We start from the raw sequence: 22,376 nt of genomic DNA, 5'->3' as shown, positions 1-22,376 counted from the left end.
ACCCCTAAATGATAATAATAAATAAATAAATAAATAAATAAATTAATTAATTATTATTTTCTGAAATCATTTTAGCCCTCTAACGTTAAAGACGTTACTTACATGTTAGAGACGGGACAAACTACGTCAGCTAATGTTCTTTGACACTACTGACACCATAGAACTATAACCAGACATCAAGGTGGTTACCCCGTCGTGGTTTATTTCCATAGAACTACACCGCCAGTCGTGGTTTATTCCTTACTTAGAAAGTGTCTGGTTATATTGCCGTGGTGTGAATAGTGTCAAAGAACGTTAGCTGACGTAGTTTGTCCCGTAAGTAACAGGTAAGTAACGTCTTTAACGTTAGAGAGATTGGGCTAGAGATTGGGCTGAGCCCACCTATATATGGAGGACGAAAGCTGCCAAAATCAAAAATAAATAAAGAAATAAATACTCGAAAAAATAATTTCTTTACGTAGACTACACCACTGAGTGAATGTGATGTGACCTGGCTTGGATTAGCTCCCTTCAGCATGAGAGGTCATTTCTTGAAATATGCTACTGTGTACCACTAGATGTCACCCTACAACAGTGATTATTATAGATACAACATCAATGTATTTTTTTAATGTAGAAGGGTTTTTGTTTGGTTGTTTTATTGTTGCTTATACAACGAATTAACAATGCAATGCGTTTAGAAACGAAGTTGGCTTGGTATATTTCTTTTTAGATTTATTTTTGTTGGAAAAATCAAATCATGCTAATGAAAAGATAAAACTTTCTCCCCTGTGACTATAGTAAAAGTAAGCAAACTATCAGACCATGATAATTTGACAGTTGCTAATAGCTGATAATTCCAATAGATAAAGCAATACTCACACTTTCCCTGAGCCTTACTTTCCTCAAACATTTCTGAATGAATGCAAAAAACCCACCAACAAAGTTTTTTCTCAGAACTTGGTGTTGCTACGTGACCAGTCTGCATAGTTACAAGTTCCACACTGTTGCCACACCAAGGGCCCCCATAAGTATGGGTACAGTTGTTATGGCAACAGGATGACTACACTTCAGCAAGTTTCTCTTGAAGACAGTTTGTGTAACATTTTTAGATGTCAGTTTGTTCATTCATACATTCACCCATTCGTTACATAAATACAACAAACTGACATCATTGTGATCAAACAGACGTGTGTTGGATCCATGCTACTGATCGGAATGTTCTGTGCCATAACATGGGGGCAATCCCTCGCCCTGGAGGACATTGGCCCTAAGCCCCAGGTTTAACAATACCCTTCCATTAGCTGCTGTTTACTCACTGCATGGTATTGTAGGGGTGGGTTATCTGAGTGTCCATCCCAACACAGGGTAGTTATTAAGGGGCACTGCATCTGATTCTGGCCACTATCTCTCCCTCCCTGATGTTCTGTCTGTGGCCCTCTGCACAGTGATCTGGGGAATTAGTGGTGTCTCCTCAACCCTCCAATCAACTTTCAGTTAAAACAGTACATTTCTTCACTGATGAAGTTCACTGCGGGACCTCAGTTTCCTTTTTTCCCTTCTTCATCCACAGCCCAATGTAACACGATCCAGAGCTGACCAAGACGTGTAAGACTGGCAACTGTAATTGCCCATCTCTCTGCCCACATGCTGTTATTAATATGCCACATGCATGCCTCTTTTAGATTTACCCCAATGAATATCTCTCAATATGTTTGAGTCCTCCAGTTATGTCTGTCCACTGTCTTTTATCTCTGATTCTTTCTCAGCCCCCCTCCATTTTCCTTCCACCTCTATTTTATTCTCTTACCACATTAAACATTTTATTCAGCTTCTGAACTGACATCTCCTGTCTCCTTCCTCCACCCCAATCATTTTATCTATCTACAGTATGTATTGTAAGTCAGCTCTCTCTAATTTGTCTTACCGAATGGAAAATCTTCACCTGAACGTCTTAGTGCTAAATCGCATCTCAGCTGCTGTATCTGAAAAGTAACTGCAGGGTTACTGTGTCAGTAATCAGTGTTTACCCTTGAAAGTGCAAAGACATTAGACAGCGCTACATTTTCAATGAACAGGTGAATATAAGTGACAACATTTTGATCAGTGTGGCTAATCCCATAGTAACCTGGTGAAACTCATCTCTCTCACACTGTCTCTCTCTCTACTTTTTGCATTCAGTCTCTCCCTCCCTCTCTCTCTCTCTCTCTTTCGTTTGCGGAACTTCAGATTTGCACTGTCACTCTCCTCCCCTCTCCCCGCCTCCTTAATTCCTGTTACTAAGCACAGGGCTACATGACACTGAATTTCTCTCTGTTCAGTTTCATTTGTATGTATTTTTCAATTGTTCACACCTATTAAACACTCCTACTCAGTTCTACCTAAAGGTGAAATCTCATTAAACATTAAAATTTGTAATGTTTTATGATGTGTACTTACCAGCAGAATTTAGCACTCTGAACTCCTGTAGGTCTAGACCCTGACCCTTATTTTAGTACTAAAATAAAACGGTAACTTAACCAGACTCAAATCAAATTTCAGTTCAATGCACAATGACTTACTGAAAGAACAAGACTTACTCTCATGACGATTTCTAAACAATGAGCTGGTATGGGTATGTACAGCCACACACTCAAAAACAGAAGAGCTGACCTTATCAGAAAGTTTTAATCTTCTTTAGCTTCTGTATCATAAATAGTGAAGGCATAAGACATATTTTTTCATTGTTTCATCAGAATCTTTCCAGAACAAGAGGAAATGATCAAACTCACCATTTGTCTCCCTTCATTATTTGTAATATGCTGAATTAAAGAAGGATTCTGGGATTCTCGTTTGTGCTATGCTTAGATACAAGATATATTTTTCCAACTCCCAACAAACAATTGATAAATGAGGCAAGATACATGCAAACTTGACTTAGATAGAGCCAAGCTTTAAGCCCAGACCATTGTGGCAGCAGTACTACCAACTGTGCCACCCCATGTTACATTATTATTATTATTATCATTATTGTTATTATTATCATTAGTAGTAGTAGCAGTAGTAGTATTGTTGTAGTAGTAGAACTAGTTATTATTATTATTATTATTATTATTATTGTAGTAGAAATAGTATTAATAGTAGTGGTATTGCTAGTGGGAGCAGTAGCAGCAGTAGTAAGTCTTTTAGCAAACAACCTTATCCAGGGTGTCTTAAAATCAAAAATCACAAAAAAAATCACAAACAAAACAAAATACATATTCATAACAGACATATTATGCATAATAACTCATTGTTGGATTGTTATTGACACAAAAAAACAATTGAACAAAGCAGATTTCACATTTTGACACTGGCTTATTGCAAGGGAAGGAGACTGCCCTCCGCCCTAAATCCCAGTCATCGCTCTGGCTCTGGGATGCTGAAGGTTACAGTACATCCTCAAAGCACTACGCTAATCTGCCATCAACCTGTTTTCATCATTCACACATCCTATATTGCATCATCCAAGATATTTGCATATGTTTTTGGTCAAACTGTATGTACTTGCCTGTGGCTTCATTCCACTGACACAACCATGGTTATATTTAATTTCTCACAATGACTCTGTTGTTGCATTTTGCGAAAAAAAAACAAAAAAAAAAACTCTTTGACATTTTCATTGGGGAGAGCGCTATACTAGAAAAGATCTGATAAATTCATTGGTTGATGCTGAACATAACTGGGGGAAGCAGTGTGACAGAGAGAGACAGAGGAACAGGGGCGCAGCACTCGGGATGCAGTTATGGGGCTGACCGCTGCCCTTATCACGGTGTGCCTAGCAAAAGATTGTGGGAACTAATCTGACACTCAGGCAGATTAATGGCTATTAATATACACAGCGGCAGCTGTGGCCAGCCTCACCTGGGAAGCCGGCCTGTCTGACACTGACACACTCTCTCTCTGACCCCTCACTGGCCATCACTCTCACTTTGCCTCGCCTTATTTCTGAACCTGCCACCATGCTATCTCTTTCCGGGTCTCCGTAACTACAGCCACACTCAGTTTTACTCTCTCTCTCTTTCTCTCTCTATCTCTCTCTGTCAGTCTGTTTTATTACATTGCATTACCTTACATTATGGAGAGCAGACACTCTTATCCAGAGCGATTTACATAGATTACTCTTTTTTCACATGTCATCCATTTATATTGCTGGATATTTACTGAGGCAATTCTAGGTTAAGTACCTTGCCCAAGGGTACAACAGCAGCACCCCAGCAGGGAATAGAACCAGCCTGTAATCTTCTGGTTACACCTACCTGCTCCTTACCACTATGCCACACTGATGCTCACTGTTCTTACCCACTATATTCTCACCAAATACCCTCTCTTTACTTGCCTTCTGAAAACCGTGTTTCTTCATATTTGCATTCACTGGGCTACTAGATTTTCCATCCCTCCCTCGCCCCCTCTTTCCCTCTCTCTGACTCACTTTCATTCAGAATCTGGTCCCCTGCCTCTCAGCCTCATCTACAGAGCAGTGTCTGTCGCTGACGCCCTCACTTTCAGTCCTCTTAGTCACCTACTAAGCCCGCCCTTCCCCTGCATGTCTAGACCCGGATCACAGTCTGACATTCGACATTGCCCCAGCCTAAAGTGAGCCAGGATTAGGTGATATCCTTCCAACCTCTAGATTACTGTAGCTCTACCCCCTTCTCAGTCTGAAGGTCCCCCTCTGTCCCTCTTTCTCTCTGCTCCTGCCTTCCTCATTCCCCCCATCCCTCTATCACCCCCCCACCTCTGACTTTTATCAGTTCTCTTTAGTGCTCAGGCTCATCCCTCTGCAAATCTTTCATCCTCTTCTCTCCCACCTCTTCTAATGGTTCATCATTCTTTACAGTGAATAGGAGTGCTAATTTTACAGTCATTTTCTGGCTGTGTTCTACATGAACTTTGATATTTCCACAGCTTTACCATCTCTCAGTAGTTTGTCTGACATGTTACATATTTTTGTCCTGCCCTACAGTTTTAGCATGCTCAATACCAAGCATTTAAAGAGCCCCCTAATACACTACGCATTGCCATGACCCCTGTTCCTCCCTGTCTCCTCCATCCTCCAGGTCTCCCCTCGGTTCCTTTGTCCCCCATTCAGGAACGAAGGAGTTTAAAAATAACACCCCTCAGTGGTATAATTTTGAGAGAGAAAGAAAGGGAGAGGGACATTGGAAAAGCAGAATGGTTTCCATAGAAACTATTTAGTTGCATTATTTGAATTTTTCTAACATCTTGATTCATAGGCATAGTTTATGGATGTGGTTGGTTGGTGTGTGTGTGTGTGTGGTGGGGGGGGGGGGGGGGGGGGGGTTAAATGGTGTTCTGTTCCCCTCACCCCTTACACCACCCAACCACCCACATAAGCTATATCTGAATTGGCAATGGAGTGGTTGTTTGGTGTCAGGGATTTGAGGCAGGTAATCATTCATACCCCAACCACCCAACACTACAAATTTTGAGTAACTGGACACTTTAGCTTCACCCAAACCATGATATGACAGCACCCCTCTCATGTTTGACATGAAATCTATGCCATTGTGTTGAATAACAATGGTCCCAGCAAAGTTCTCCGATATTGATTCACAGATTTGCATCACATATTGCTTTCCTTCCTTCCAAATTTTGATTTACCTGAGGGAGGGCTGAAGCACTCCCCAAAAGGTTCATTTGAGAAGTGAGTCAGACAGTAACACAGTTACAAAACCAAGACTGCAGTCAAGTAACAAAATCACAAAATCACAGGTTTACCACTACATTACCAAATTCTCACCAACCTGGCATTCAGGAAAACATCACAACTGGTTTGTGAACAGAGATTTACAGGGCAATGTTCAGCACAAATCCCTGAATTGCAGTACAGAAAAAACTAATAGACACGGTCTATTGTTAAACAGTAAATATGACCACCCCCTTTGGTTTGTATTAAGGCGCAGAGATTGCGAAACATGGGGATTGTTTGCTGCTAACCCTCTCCGCCAGTGAGGTGGAGTGCTGTGGGAGAGATAAGGCTCGGGGAAGCGGGGCCTGGCCAGTTAGGGGGTGCCGGTGCGTGTGGATTTCAGGAAGTTCCTTCTGAGGAGTGGTGAGCCTACGGCACCAAAATAAGCACATGGATTCATACATACATTTCAGGACACACTGACACCAGTGACATTAATGTACACTATCAACAATTCGCGAAATATCTCTAAATAAAGAAGGCATACACTACTTCGAAACACATACATTCACAGACACAATTTTTTTTTACTAAAGATACACTGATGAATAAAATCACACTGCCGAATAATTTGAAATAACACCTACGCATGCAGGCACAAGGCATACACATCTACCCAAAACCTGAGACACAATCAAAATGACAAACTCCCCCCCCCCCCACTTCCTCACCCACACACACTTGGATAGAGATGGACAGCGCATAGCGAGACGCAAACGCAAGGGGAGGGAGAGGGAGGGAGAGCGCGCGAGAGAGGGGATTACAGTTTGGAAAGGAGAGACAGTGAGGAGGTTGTGGAGGACAACAAAGGATTAAAGAAAAGAAGAGTATACGAAAAAAAGCACCTCCCTTCCAAAGAAAATCAAGCGATTCGGGAGAGAACTGTACACCAAGCGAAAGATGTTAATGGACAGTTTTGGAAAAAGCGGAAAAGAGAAAGGAATGTAGGTTCAGCCGGCAAAACGCACGACAGAGACACTGTGCTGGGCACAGGATACAAGTTCATCATCCCTTCAGAAGTGTTAGTTTCGGATTTTGTTCACAGAGGATACCTCTGAAGGCAAAAGCCAAAACGAGGACCATTGCTGCAGACGATAAAAAAACACTTTTGCCAAACGAAAGGTGAGTGCGAATAATATAATATCGATTCACCCGTTCGATCTGTGTGACTGATCCCCTTCCATTGTAGGCTATTGTGAATGTCAATAGGCTATAAAAGTTTGCAATGTAGAGTTACAAAGTGTTTTGAGGATCAGTTGTTTTCCGCTGGTTTACTTTTAAGCTGTTCTCCTTAATCATATAGTAGCAATACCATAACAGAAATAACACGAGAATCTGTGTCGATATAACTACTCGACCGTTTGGCGTCTGATTACTCTTACTAGTAAGATTATCAGTTTCACAAACTAAGCAAAAGCACTATTTAAAAAAAAAAAACTTCAAATTATTTCGCAAACTGAAGCGGTGTCTCCGCGGTATTTTGTGCAAGTGGTCCAGTGCTGTGCCTTAAGATGTACAAAAAGTGCGTGCGATCACTATGGTGATGAAAAACAGAAACTACTACTGTAATCGTTGTGTTGTGTTTGACTCATATTGAAACACTCACGGATGTTTCATTGCAGGAATGAACTAAATTTGTACCTTAAAAGAGTACAGAACAACAACAACAAAACTGTTTTCAGATAACTCTCCAAAGTGCTCTGAGGACAGCCTTTCACAATCATGGTATCATTTGACTTTCCCGTTCCTCCTGCTTACCTTCCTAAGTATGGTACAATGTCATTCACATACGCGCCAGCTGTATTAACACCGCAATGACATATTTTCATTCCATTTGTATCGTGCCGTTAATTTTGTCAACAGTTACATTGTGTTTGTATAAACTGTCACCTTTCTTGATATTGGCAAAACTTGTGGCTGTATAATGTACTGTTCTCCGCTGTTATGTACAGAGGTGTTCCATATGTTTCTATACATACATAAATACAAGAGCAACATATTTTCTCGCCTTGCCCGATAATTGTATCAGCACGTGTACATTTCTTGAAAGGTTTTTCGAATCAGGTTTTGTTTTGCCAGGGTATACACTTCTACTAACTATTGCCTGAGTGAGCAACTGGAGAGGAAATTCTTTATATTCTCTTAGAACCAATTTTCCGTGGAAAATACCCAGGCCTACATGAAAACCTACGTATTAAAACACCACAGGAATGAACTACTGATATTACTAATGGCAGACAATATAGTATTACTGAAATTTATCAAAGCCATAGTGTAACAACAAGACCGGGAAAAGAAAATGACAAAGAGAAGAAAAGGGCGCACGATAAAAAGAGCATACAAGTTAATCAGCTCTTCCGAAGTGTTAGTGGGCACGATAAAAAGGAATAAAATTAAACACGAAGAAGTTCATTATAAGAGGCGAAACACAAAATAATGGAATTATCCAATAAGTTAGGATGGACGTATAGATGCACGCAAATAAATAAATAAATAAATAAATAAATAAATGGAGATCAGGCTCGTGAAATTGAAAGAAAAGTTGATGTAATAACGAAACAGAAGGATAATCCCACAGCCGGCTCAATGGGGCCGTGTGATCGCAGCCGGTTGTGCGTAGTTGTCATGCTGCATCTGTATGCCATCCGCATCTGTCCGTCTATTGCCGTCAGGCTTGGATTACTCTTAACGCGAAAACAATAATGTTTTACTTTCCTAAAGCAATTTAATTTTTAAAGCTTCGCTGATTTGTTTGATCCTTTTACATTTCCAAATACAGTTCAAATCAGTTGGCACTATTAAAATGTATCCCAGATGGATCACCTTGAAGGTTAATAGTTCATTTTGGACCAACACGATTGTTTATTTTCTTTTTAAACTAATTTTTACTGCAAACTATGTCCTTGTAGGATACAGCAAAATGCTGTTATTGCAGTTTCAAGGGGCAACTTCTATGGTTTTAAACAAGATGACGGTAAAAAAAAAAACAAAAAAAAAAAAACACTGATTTGAGTCGTCCTTGATAAGTGGGTATCCACTTAACAAATGTATCCAGAACCAAAACACTGAACTCTTTGGAACACAGAAACAATTGAGTGGACACTCCAATTTACAGTTTAAAAAAACCCCCATTACAGAAAATAAAATATTTTTTAAATTTAGACAACTTGTTTCGAATCACATATTTACACTTGAAACATTGATGCTGAAATCTAAGGCAATGAGTGTGCACAGTGTGTCAAATGGGCCATACTCAGGAGTGGGGGGTTGGGGTGGTAACAGGCCATCAGTGATTGCCTAGTTAGGACAATATACCCTGTAAACAAATTGATATAGTTGGACATCCAGTTCAGGAGACCCTAGAAAAAGGCTGCACAGATAAGAAAACATACAGATCTTATTCAGAAACACAAAACAGTGACACAAATTATGAGGTCTCATCCGAGATTAAGATCAGAATGACAATGACTGATCTTACAACAACAATAAACAAAAAATAAATGTAACAAAATATGTGAAGGGGAAAGCATGAACATCAACATAATTAAACAACTGTGTCAGTTCTCAAGTGTTGATTGCCAGATGTGTGATTCTTTCATAAATTTCCTTTAAACAATACAGGAAAAGACACACATGCTCTCACTCTCTTGCACACACACGCACACGCACACGCACACGCACACATATACACACACACACACACACACACACACACACACAGACACACATACCCAGGGCAAGAGGTCATCAACATCATCAGCAGCTACAACAGGCACCATTCAGGACTGGATAGCTCCAGATAATACATTTCTGAACCCCACTTGGATTAGAAAGGTGTTTCCATGAGTCTGGGATTTATCCGACTTTGGAAAAGGGAGCACGATCTGACGTCACACTTCGATGAAAAGAGCTATTACATGACAGGTCATTGTCAAGAATGCTTGACCACGCAGTTTTAATGCAATTTATGCATTGCATCTGATGAACTTCTCAAAATGAAGTGAGGTTTCTACAATACATTTAATATGTAGGTGGTTTGCTATGTCAGTGTAAATGTGTGAAGAAAAGGGTTCATGGAACAGCCTGGAATGTTCTCAGGCTTAATGTGGATTTTGGTCATTTAGAGGTCTCCGTGTCATGCCGCTCTGGTCATTGTGCCGCAGTGGAAATTTAGAATCACCGCCTGTGTCAAAGCTCTAAGCCGCCGCAGCCGATGAATAAAGGCACACCACTCATCGATGATCCCTGCTATTTATAGCCCTTCGGAGATGATCACTTTACGATAATCCACGCAGTGTCACAGAAACGCACACCAATCAACTGCAGAAACTGAATTAATATTCAAGAGTCAGACCGCTCTGTCCATAATCTCGATCACGATGATTCTACTGAACGCGTCAACTGAGTGATAAATTACATGAAAGAAAAAAACTTCTTTTGTTTGACTTTAACAGCATAACGAGCTGTTGTGTCGCTTACTGAATTCTCTAGATGCTATGCTGATGCCGCCGGTATTGGAGGAGGCCCACTGTAATGACAGGAGGACATTAATGACATTTAATGGACTTGGCTGGTTTGTAGAAGAGGCTGGTTGGGGGTTTATGTGCAGCGATATGTTTTGTATTAGTGCGGAGCTATGTGAAGACAGCATGCTTGAATAACTCATAAGGATTGCTCATCTCTCAAGATTTATACAGATTTCTCCAGCCCTAAACCCAAGATTTGTCACATCTTACCGCTGACGAAACTAAGACTCTGTATTATTCACACAGGCCAAAGGCCGTGAGATACTATTACTATACTATACTAGTACTACTATTCATGTGCACACAGCAAGTGACAGACACTTTACATTACATTATTATGTTATTGGCATTTAGCAGACGCTTTTATCCAGAGCGACTTACAAAGTTATCCATTTATACAGCTGGATATTTTACTGAGGCAATTGTGGGTTAAGTACCTTGCCCAAGTGTACAGCAGCAGTGCCCCTGTGAGGGATCGAACCAGTAACCTTTCGGTCATGAGTCCTGCTCCTTAACCACTATGCTACACTGCTGCCCCCAGGCTTCCTCCCTTCCCATGTAACTCCACTGAATATGTGAGATTGCACTGATTTCTTTCACCCCAGAAAGACCCAGGCTGGCATGTGGAACAATTGATTCAGAATTGAGGAAACAGCCCATTATCCCTGAGAAATGCCACTGCTAAGATCACATGTTACATAATACGCCAAACCTGCTCTCTGAAACTTGCCTCTACTCTGACTAGCCACAGGGATTGTTAATGGATGTTTATAGCTAAATAGATGCATTCTGTACATTCTCTCATACATTGTACAACAAAGCACCCTAGACAGTACCATTGCTCTAAAATGTAAAATGTAATTTCTGTAGGTCAACATTACCTATACATTTGCTTATGGCAGCAACTTGCTTCTATTTCCATAGCAGTACTGTTAATATTACACCTTCATGCTTCATGTAATAGTGTTTGCTGCTGACATGAGAATACCTCCTGAACTGGTAATTATATATGCTCTGCCATCAAATCACTCAGTCAGTACAGGTCCAGTTCTGTTATTTACAACACATGTATATTCTGACTTTCTGACTATGTGATGACCACAGAAAAGGCAGGGGTCACTAAACGGAACCCCGCTACTGTGACATCGCTGCGCAGCAGAGCAAAGCGGCTGTAATTGGATAAGCACAAGGGGCAATAGAGCACAAGGGGCAATAGGGCGTATCTGCATCATAATACCACTTCCCCTTCCTTCACCCATTTCTCTTCCTCCTCCTCCCCTGGTTCATTTTCAGATTAGTGTAAGAGGGCTGAGCGACGTCGCTGGGCAGAGATCTACCTTTCATATCACTGTTTGAGAGAGGAGATTAGGAGGGAGACTATTAATCTGTAATTTAAGGGATTAGGAGTTAAGAATGGAATTGTCCGTGATGTACACAGACAAATACGGCTAGCGCGTGCACATGCGCTCGCACGCGCACACACACACACACACACACACACACACACACACACACACACGCAGGCGCACACATGACTACGTGTGCACACACACAGGCACACTGCCTCCTCTATTGGGGATTAAGTATCCTTCAGTGTTGTGTAACCATTGTGTTCATTGGATTTCTCAGCCAGACTCTCCCTATCAAACTTAAATCTGTCCAGCCAAATACATAGGATTACATGTTTTTTCTCCCCTCCCTTATCTTTTGTTTTATTTGGCCTCTGAGGATTGTTGACTGTTATGTGCAACTTAATAATTATCTTCCTGCGAGTCACAGTTAAGATGCGTTGCTTTCATCCCGCTCTCAGTGACTCATGCCAGAGAGCTCTCACCCCCCCACACCGGGGCTGTAGTGCCTCTCCTCTGCCTCTCCAATCCCTCTCTCTCCACCGTGCCAGAGGTTCTCAAACCTGACAGGAGACAGGTTCCCATGGAAACCACTAATTACCCACCATCAACGTTAAACTGTGCCGGTGGCAGCGGCATCTCGCCACAGCCTCCAGAGCTCCAGAGCCGCGGCGTTCTGTCAGGGAGGTTTGGTGCTCTCTCTGGTCTCTAAATTTCACATCAGAGGGGCTCTGATATACTTTCCCTTAGAAAACATGACCTCTGGCCGGTCATATCCGTAGTTGCTGTTGTCTTTGAAGAAGGGGGGAGACCCCTGGCCCCAGAGATTCTACGGAATCTTTTTCACTGCTGAGGTCTAGACTGGAAAAGGTAATGAGGGCTTAAATTCAAACACACTTTGCCTATTCTGAGACGTGAAGTTGTTGCAGTTACTTGTAAAAGGGGATGTCGTTTGCGATCTCATATATTCGTAGCAGTCACAGGTCAGTTCCTAAGGGGTCAGTCTGGAATTCAAAAAGACATGCACAAAGCAGACAGCAGCCATCACACTTTAATAACTGGAACCCGTAGTCACTCTAGGCATGGTTTGGGTTCCATTCATTCAAATGTGTAATGCCTTTTGTCTCTCATCTCTTGAATAGTGTTATACTCTCACTCACTGGTGTTGTTAGCCTGGTCTGACACTGTTGCTCATTTAACTGAATGGATACACTCATGTTCTATTGTGCTGGAAGTCACTCTGGATAAGAGCATCTGCTAAATGTGTGTAATATAATATAATTGTAACGAAAGGAAATCTTAAACAGCCCGCAGAACACGATTCTGCACAACATGAAACAGGTGTCAGAGTTTAAATTCAGTGTTAGCTTTGGCTGTTTTTTCCTGATGAGCTGAGAAAAGTTAGCTTGAAATCTTTTTGAATAAAAAAAGGCAAGTGAAAGCAAAAGGTAAAATGAAACAAGAGACTACTACTACTCCTGTTATTACCAACATTTTTTATCAAATGCCAGTATCACTTCACAGGTGACCAATCTACTAAAATATACAAAGGTAAGATTTGTCTGCAGTTTATTTGACAGTGTAGAAGGACAGCAAGGCTTTTGCACGGTGCAGAGGTGCATTTCCCCAGCATGTCCTGTCTCTCCCAGCCTCCTGGGTGGTTGTTGGCTGGATGGGTTACACTTTGGCTGGCTTAATTAAACTTGCTCAGAGGGCTCTTCTCTGTCTTTGGTGCCATCCTAGCCTGAGCCAGACCTGGATCAGTCGAGAGTGAACTGACTAGGCAGAGGGCCCTGTACACTGCCCTACTGGATTAACATTGTAATGGAGTACAGAACAAAGCAGTGGGATGGCATATATATATATATATATATATATATATAGAGAGAGAGAGAGAGAGAGAGATGAAGATCTGAGTCTTGACGGGACTGAGTTTTGTTATTTTGCTCAAAATAAGATCTTCTTAAGATGGATTGGGTGTTACTGGTGGTTTTTTTTTTTATGTGTTTTGCTCTGTTTTATTGTCGTTATCTATGTAATGAGAGCTTTATCAACACGGGAGAATGACAGAGAGAAAATGAGAGAGAGACTGAGAGAAGGATTGAAAGAGACAGGAACAGCGAGACAGAGAAACAGGTAACGTGCCATGGCCTGAGGGTCAGTGAGCAGAACACCCTAAAATAAACGATTAAAATTGTGATCATTATTATTTTTACATCTCTAATATTATCAGTTATTAATATAGTTATTAGGAATCAGTTCTTAGGAATATCCTAATAAAAGTACAGGAAGATATTTAGAAAGAGTATTAGATATGATGTAAAGATGTAAAAGGGTAGAGATTACAAAGGTAGAGACTGACACTGATAATTATTTAATAATACAGACAAGTTATGAATACTCATTCATACTTGGGGCTGTACAGAATATTCACAGCCCTTATTTCAACACTGTAGACGTTTCATGGAGCTGTCCACATCCACCCTGTGAGCCACGCTAATTAATTGACTCTAACATACACATGAGTTAATCACATTCAAGGGCAGTTTACCAAGAGGAAGTTGGCTTAAGGATTAGATGTTTACCGGATAGTGAGGCGTGGATGAAGGGTGAAAGGTTAAGTGTCGTTAAATGGGGATCGATCTGTTCATTAATTCAATCGGCTGTGCTGGGTCCTTTACTTTCAGCAATGAATTTAGGTCTTAAACATTAAAATTATATTTTTAACACTTTCAGATAATGTTCTCAGTAATTTACGTGACCACCAAACATTGGAAGAGGTATAAATATTTTTAAAAAATCATAATTTACATGTTTAATGACAAGACTCTCAAGTGGTTAGATAGAATGCCCTCCCCCTCTCATAGACAGAACAGAAACTGAGAAGCTTTATAAAATCACATCCTTGTCATAATTTCTTGTGAGAGACGGATACCCTACCAAACAGCACAGTTTGACCCAAACAGTCACAGAGTCACAGACCAACAACGCAGCACAGCGAAAAGACAAGGTTACAAGACCAACCATGAGAGGCAACAACGTCCACCAGCTTGTTCAGAGAGGAACCAAGCACGTTATATAACGCAGTGGTGTGTAGTGCGTCACATTGCAAGGTGCGTCGATGCTGACACTGTAGCACAGGCTGCAACGCACACCTGTGTTCTGGAATGCACAGAGTGACGCAGTCTCTAATTCTCCAGAAAGCACACTGGCAAATGCAAATTTGCTCACAGTTTGTGGCAAATCCAAAACCCGTTATCACACATTTACACGCAGTGATGCTTTCTGGTTTATAATTAGATTCCCTAGCACGCTATCACTATCACACTCATGCACGCTCAGAAGACGTCCAGACGGACTACGGACTGCAGTTTTGGGCTCACGTGGACAGGAAAGGCATGCTGGTAACATTTCGTCCACCTCTAACTCATAACTCCAGCTGTCACTGTAAACAAAACTTTAGCTAAACCTGCCCTGGGAATTACAAGTACAAATAATCGCAAATCCAGGAAAAAGACACACAGATCCCAGAACCCGCCAGAAGTATACTGGGAAACATTCACAGGTCACAACTGTTCTGCTACGTAACACAAAATCTATCTGTGTGTGTATGTGTGTGCGTGCGTGTGTGCAAGCAGTATAAAAAATGAAAATCTTCTACCTAAGGCTTGGATTGTTACGTGATTTTAAGGCATTATGATGTAAGGATTACAAAAGCAATTTTTTTTTCTTATGGTAGACAATTATATAATCATAGCAACAACCTTGAGCCGATTTCTCACAACGTGACATTGCAGAGCAGCCCAGGATATGTGGAGATAAAATGCAACACTTCTGCTGAAAGGTGCGGATGCTGTACGTTATACATGGCATGCATTGTACAGGGATAATTACCACAGAACTGAAGTTCAGCAAGGTCTGACCCCCAGGAGGGCTGATCCAGTCCAACTCTACAGTTCACTGTAATGAACTTCAGGTAAAAATGGCATCATAGAAGTCATTATATTGAGAGAATGTTAAATAATCAGTTGTTCCAAATGTTAATCAATTACTAATTGAAATGTATACCTACATTTGCAGGCCTTGGCTCCCAAGAACAAAAAATACCAATGATCCTCACAGACTAAATCTCAGCATAACCATTAGGTCTTAGTGACTCTTGTTTTTCTCCTAGTTTTTCCTTTTAATGGTATGGAGAAACCAGAATGGCGTGGTGAGAACATAAAACCCAATACAGCTATTTAACTGGGCCCACCAGGCCTTATCAATCATCCACCTTACTACCATTCAATTGGTTTGTGCTTTGTACAAGAGGTCCAGCTTATTTTCCCTGGACTCAAGTTCCAATTAGATGTGAATGTGAAAGGATTATGAGAATGACAACCTCAACACTACATCAGAATTTTGATCTCTCCAACTACAGCCTTCATGGTCTCTCCATGCAGCCAAAGGTGTGCATTGCTCAAGCCCCTCGTCTGAGGGGATTTCCAGCACCTGTGGTTTTATAGAGAATATTTTGAGGATAATAATAATCGTGGGAACAGAGCTTGATAAATATCAAGGTCTTCCGTGTCTTATTACCATGTCAGGTTCTCTATAAATAGCTGTCGGAGTTAAGCCAACGTCTGTGCCATACTGGTGTGGGTTTAACAGGCTCAGTCCACTGGCTCACAGTGCAAAGAGCTTGCTGAGGTCAGGACAGCAGTGAAGGCCGTCAACACACACAGGTCACTTCATACCCCATTAAATCTACCCCACTGAGGACTGTGTGGAAGAGTAGGAAGTGAGGGAGGTAATCCAAGGCACATTGAGGTCAAGGGACAGAAGCTGACTTAAGCAAAATCTCACACACTCAAGTCTGGACCCCAGTATAGGAGCAAAAAGTGGAGAAAAAAGTGAAAAGTGAAAACTCTGACAAATCATTACCGAAGCATGTGTTTGTTCGTGGTAGATGAAAACAAATAAGAAAGTATATTTTGAGAGCATTTATAGGGCATTGAGTTATTTGTTGCTTATTCATTGTGATTCTAACTGATAGAATTGAGTCTGAATGACTGCCCCAATTGTCTCTGCTATATTATGGTACTGACCCTTGCACCATGTAAAAACACTGTAAAAACAAGTAGCTCAGTTAGCTGGCTCAGCTAGTCAGCCTGAGACCAGGCTTAGCCCTACTGCCCGGGTCCGAAACCGGCTTTGTCATCTGCCGATAATGACCGGGAGACCACAGCAGCAGAAGAAATTGGCCATGTCCAACTGGGGAGAGGGGTGGGCATGTCAGACAGGGTTTCCTTGTCTCACTACTTTCAGGCACCCTACAATTAGTCAGGCGCCGGCAAGTTGCTCAGATGGTGTCAGTGAAGTAAAGCCTATTCTCAGATGAGCTTGCACTGTGGTGTGGCACACTGTGGGACTTGTAGTGCAAAAAATACCCATTGGTTGTCTGTGTGCTCATTGGAAGACAGGCAATATTTCCCATGAGTGAACACTGTGATGTGGTACACTGTGAGTCCCGTATTATAAAACATAGCCATTGGCTGTGTGCATTTATATCTGAGGATTCCATTTGTCTCTGTAATTGTTATGTTGAGATGAATATATTTGAAGTTCTAAATGAAAAGTCGGGAGGTGAAGTTTCGTACAATCCCCAAGCAATTAACCAAACTTAGACAAACCGGTCTCATCCGCGACTATGACAATCTCACTTACCACTTCCTTCCTACCTCAGGTGTTCACAGCATCCACTGCATTCCCCCTTCTTTTCTTCTGTTTTTGAGACCCAAACAGGTCGGCCCATGGCCAGATACAGTCCCTAAGTCAGACTCAATTAAAAGTACTCCTGTATCCACATAAATCACAGGCATTGAGAACCTCATGGGATTGTATGAAATTTCACTCAATGGTGATTCCAGAACAGGGCTGCATAACATGGGAAAAGGCATGAAAACACTGCAATTTATGGTGGTAAGAAAAGGCGGTGGTAGAGTATGTTGTACTCTGTGTACTCTGTGTGTACCTGTGTGACGTGACCATGCGCGTTCAAAGTGTGTTTGTTCATCTCTTGCTGTGTACCTAGGTTGCATATGTCTTTCTGTGTGTACTACTGTGCGTGTGTTGTACTGTGTTGTGTGAACTTCCTCACCAGCTTTCATTACTCTGTATATATTCACATACTGTAGTAGGGAAACGAACAATGACATCATGGTAAAGTCCAAAAATCCATATTTTCCCTGACAGCAAATTTCCAAAAATTCTGCACAGTTCTGGCTCTTTGGTCCATGACTAGGAACGTCACAGAGGTTCAATAGCTCCAAACAGAGGCTTCCCCAGCTCCCACCCTGCAAATACCCCTCCCCACCCCCCTGTCTCTGCCTGTGCTGTTATTCTTCTCCGCTTGTGTTTGCTTATCTATATGTGCAGTGGCTTTATTGTGATCCCTCCTCTCTTAATCCTGAATGGGCCTGCTAATTATCATAACTAATGGAATTGAATGGGTCTGTTCCATACTGTTGAGAGGATTATATATGGCAATATTGTATGTTTATGTCACAGAGCTGCACAGTCATCATGGTTTAACTCTTCTTTGACATGCCGTGTCTGTGCACCCCCCCCCCCCTCCCCCAATCCCTGCAGCCCCGCCCAGGAGGGGGAAAAGGTGTCTTCAGGTGTTGCTGGCTCCCAGGCTCCCTGACGCAGATCGCCATGCTGATCCCCAATCTTTGCCAGTAGACTGCCTTTGCCTCCCGCACCCCCCCCAGCTTTCTTCCCATAGAAAAACAGCCTGATGATCACAGGCAGCATGGGATCGGTGCGAGTCAACAGGTGAGGACGTCATAATCAGCGCGTTTGGACCGAAAATCATCAAACCATCTATTTCAACTTCCTTCCTCAATGATAACATGACAGAAATAACGATCATCACATATTTAAACATAAAAAAGATAATTCCCCAGAACGGCAGGGGGAATAATCTTTCAAACACATCCCCCAGCTGAAAGAATTCCCTTCGAAAAGGACAGGCATGGATATCAAAAATAGGCTTTGTTTTGAAATTGAGATGATATTGAGTGACTGCCAACAATGAACTAATCTCCTCACGGAGTATCATGTGAATCCCAGGGAAACTAAATAATACTCAATAAATCTACTGGCACTATTCTATCCAGAGAACATTTTCCTTTTTTTTTTTTTACATACGGATAACTGATTTTCAGGCCTTTTTTGCTTTTGCCTCATCACTGCAAAAAAAAAACTCCACCAGATTAAGCAATTACAGGAAATATTACTTTGGGTCAACTATTACTACTTTTTTTGGGTCACTCTAGAAAGTAAGGTCCCACATTAAAAGAAAATCCATGAAAGAACTTTTTTGTGCTGTTAGATTTAACTGTGCATAATCGTGCACAAGACCCCCGCCTATTCTACGTCTAAATGTAATCGTCTTATACTTTCAGGATGATGCCGGTATAAGTATATACTGTATGTATGTATGGACAAAGATATACAGTAATTTGGAGGGAATTTTTGAGGGAATGACAGCCTTAAATTTAGTCAGAGTCATATTTGTAGATATATGAGCTATACCGTCTGTTGGTGGTCCCTTTGAAATTCTGCTTCTAAATGTGAAGAATAGAACACTCTGTGTGTCATGGATGCAATGTTCTTAGCCTGTCCCCGACAGTGTGTCTCAGCCCTGTGAGATGGGGAGGGAGGGGGGAAGTGGCAAGAGGCCTCTGGCTCAGGTATAATCCATAAACCCACAGTGACCGCAATCCCTCACACATACACACCCCTCACCGTCCCAGGTAATCCTTTTTAGAGGAGAGAGGCAGGTAAGTCTGGTCCACACTAACAGGTACCAGGAGGAAGGTCAAGGAGAGTGATGAAAGAGAAAGTTGGATGTGTGGACTTTGTCCTTCTCTTTTCACCTTTCCCTTTATCTTTTTTAGTCCATGAGATAAAACTGGCAACTATATAAGACAACTGACGAGAATGTAATGAAAACTTATGTGTGTTTTTCTGTTAAGAAAGGGCACATGAAAATGAAAATAACATGTGCGCAGTCGTAACACGTCCCCTCTGTCTGCTCTTCATCCTTCCTTAAATTGGTTCCTCCTCTCCTTTCCTCTGCTGCAGGTACAGCATTGTGTCAACGAACGAGGAGGGCCTCAAAGTCTCCACCCTTGGGCTCCACAACGGCCACAGCTCTCAGACTCGCCACCAACACTCCCTGGGTGGGGCAGGGGGAGGAGGTGGTGGAGCGAGCCGAGGTGGAGGTGAAGGAGGGGGCAGGTCGCCTGTCCCGGGACGAGGGATGGAGAGCACCTACAATGGCAAGATCTCGACCACGGGGCCTGGCCGACTGAGGAGCCGCTTCGTGAAGAAAAACGGGCAGTGCAACGTGGTCTTCGCCAACATGGAGGACAAGCCGCGCCGCTACCTGGCCGACATCTTCACCACCTGCGTGGACATCCGCTGGAGATACCTGCTGATGATCTTCACCTCCACCTTCATGGCCTCCTGGCTGTTTTTCGGGATTGTTTTCTGGGCGGTGGCGAAGGCCCACGGAGACTTTGAGGTCCATCCCGAAGGGACTCACCCTCTGGACGGGCACAGTGCGGGCATATCAGGAGGGGGCCCGAATTTAGGACACCATAAGGAGTGGAAACCATGCATCCTTCACGTGCAGGGCTTTGTAGGAGCTTTCCTGTTCTCCATCGAAACCCAGACTACCATAGGTTACGGGTGGCGGTGCGTGACCGAGGAGTGCCCCGTAGCCGTGGTGACGGTGGTGATCCAGTCCATCGTGGGCTGCATCATCGACTCCTTCATGATAGGCACCATCATGGCCAAGATGGCACGCCCCAAGAAGAGGGCCCAGACCCTGCTGTTCTCCAACAACGCCGTCATCGCCCTGCGCGACGGCAAGCTGTGCCTGATGTGGCGTGTGGGGAACCTGCGGAAGAGCCACATCGTGGAGGCCCACGTGCGCGCCCAGCTCATCCGGCCCTACGTCACCGCCGAGGGGGAGTTCATCCCCCTGGAGCAGACCGACCTCAATGTGGGCTACGACGAGGGCACGGACCGGCTCTTCCTGGTCTCCCCGCTGATCATCGTCCACGAGATCGACGAGGACAGCCCACTCTACAACCTGAGCAGGGCTGACCTGGAGACCGACGACTTTGAGATCGTGGTCATACTGGAGGGGATGGTGGAGGCCACTGCCATGACAACCCAGGCCCGCAGCTCGTACCTGGCCCGGGAGATCCTCTGGGGACACAGGTTCGAGCCGGTGGTGTACGAGGACCGCGACCGCTACCAGGTGGACTACGGCCGCTTCCACTCCACCTACGAGGCGCCCTCCACCCCGGCCTGCAGCGCCAAGGAGCTCAGCGAGATGGCCAGCCGGTCGCCCTCGGTCTCGTCCCGCTCCCCGTCCCCAGCCCACCCCAAGAGCTCTCACCACCTCATGCCCCCTCACTCTCCCAGCGCCTTCTGCTACGAGAACGAGGTGGCCTTGTGCAGCGGGGAGGAGGAGGACGACATGCAGGACAGGGGCCCGGGGAGAGGCGGCGGGGAGGGGGAGGACAGGACGATTATCAACATTGACTTCCAGGACAGCATTCACGAGCAAGCCAGGGACATGCTGTGCACCTTCGACATTAACAGCCAGCTGGAGATGGACAAGCTACAGACTGCCATCCCCCTCGACCCCATGAACTACAGGGCAGACTCTGAGATCTGAGCACAGCAAAGAGGCAGTGAAACATCCCTCCCCACCAAATCCTTCTGTCCTCCAAAGACCCACTGAAGGTCTTGTACAAGGGATAGATGTTCTGCTCTTTTTGGCACTTTACATGTGTTTGTGGGTTCAATGTCCAAAATTCTTTAGCAGTTCTTTTCCACACCCTGCCACATGCCCGCCACCCTCAGCCTGCGTTGTTTGTCCTTCTATTTTGTATCGAGCTTCGCTCTTCCTGTGATGGAGATAAAAAAGAGAGGGTGGCAACCTCTCTGCTGTAATAGACCCGCTGGGCTCAGACAAGGGCATAGGTCCTTATGATGCTATAAGTTTCTGTGCCACAACCGTAAAGGTCAGAGCCAACAAAGAAGCACGACAGTTTGGCTATCAGTATAAGGCAACATTCTGCTGCTGAGAATGTGTGGAGGCTCCCGTTCTATGGAGAGTTTTCCTGATTCACTCAACCAGTGGGTGTGGAAGTAGCTGTGAGATGTATCACTTTAGGATACTGAGATTTGTAATCAGATTTGGGACAATTTCTGAAAAAAAAAAAAAAGAAGCGCAAATATTCCATATGTACGTGGGGCTGGGGTCCTACCCTTGTTAAATCGGTTTGATACTGGATAGACGCATCTGCATTGAGCAGGAAACAACAGTGACTTTCTTGTTCTCAGTCTGTTGAACCAGACTTAAAAAAGGACACTCTGCACTTGCAATATCACTGGAGGAGAAGATGTAGGACATGGGTAGGTACCCCAAACCACCCCACAAGCTTGAGATATTAATATAACTTACATTATTATCTTAAGTCAATCTGTGAATATAAAATGTTTCTGCTTAAAAAATGCCATCAGGATCTGGACTGTAGGATCTTTTCCCTGTAAAGCAGAAGAGGTAGGGTACAGTTAGAAGGAAACATGCTGGTGATTATAATCCTCTCCGCCTTTAATGCGGGGAGTTTAAGAACCACATCTGCCAACAGCCTTCACCTTCAAATCTGCAACGCAGATGACACTGAAGGGGAGGAATGGCAGTGTGTTTAATACTTA

At 43.2% G+C, this 22,376-nt stretch overlaps 1 protein-coding gene across 5 annotated transcripts; it reads left to right on the top strand.

Annotated features, from left to right (window-relative positions):
- The first annotated feature begins 12,340 nt into the window (after positions 1-12,340).
- Positions 12,341-21,483, top strand: LOC118794138 (ATP-sensitive inward rectifier potassium channel 12-like). Of its 5 annotated transcripts, XM_036552317.1 has the most exons (4): positions 18,385-18,407; positions 19,722-19,783; positions 19,862-21,008; positions 21,075-21,483. In XM_036552317.1, the coding sequence occupies exons 1-4, from the start codon at positions 18,385-18,387 to the stop codon at positions 21,328-21,330; spliced, it is 1,488 nt and encodes a 495-aa protein (XP_036408210.1). In that variant the 3' UTR covers positions 21,331-21,483. The 5 variants fall into 5 exon arrangements, with proteins under 5 accessions (XP_036408208.1, XP_036408211.1, XP_036408210.1 ...); XM_036552315.1 differs by lacking the exon at positions 18,385-18,407 and adding an exon at positions 12,341-12,363 and having other exon boundaries at positions 19,898-21,483; XM_036552316.1 differs by having other exon boundaries at positions 19,722-19,808; positions 19,947-21,483.
- Positions 21,484-22,376: the final 893 nt, after the last annotated feature.

The sequence above is a fragment of the Megalops cyprinoides genome, chromosome 19, assembly GCF_013368585.1.
Source record: "Megalops cyprinoides isolate fMegCyp1 chromosome 19, fMegCyp1.pri, whole genome shotgun sequence".
In the NCBI taxonomy this organism is placed as follows: domain Eukaryota; kingdom Metazoa; phylum Chordata; class Actinopteri; order Elopiformes; family Megalopidae; genus Megalops; species Megalops cyprinoides.
This window is presented reverse-complemented; position numbering and strand designations above follow the sequence as displayed.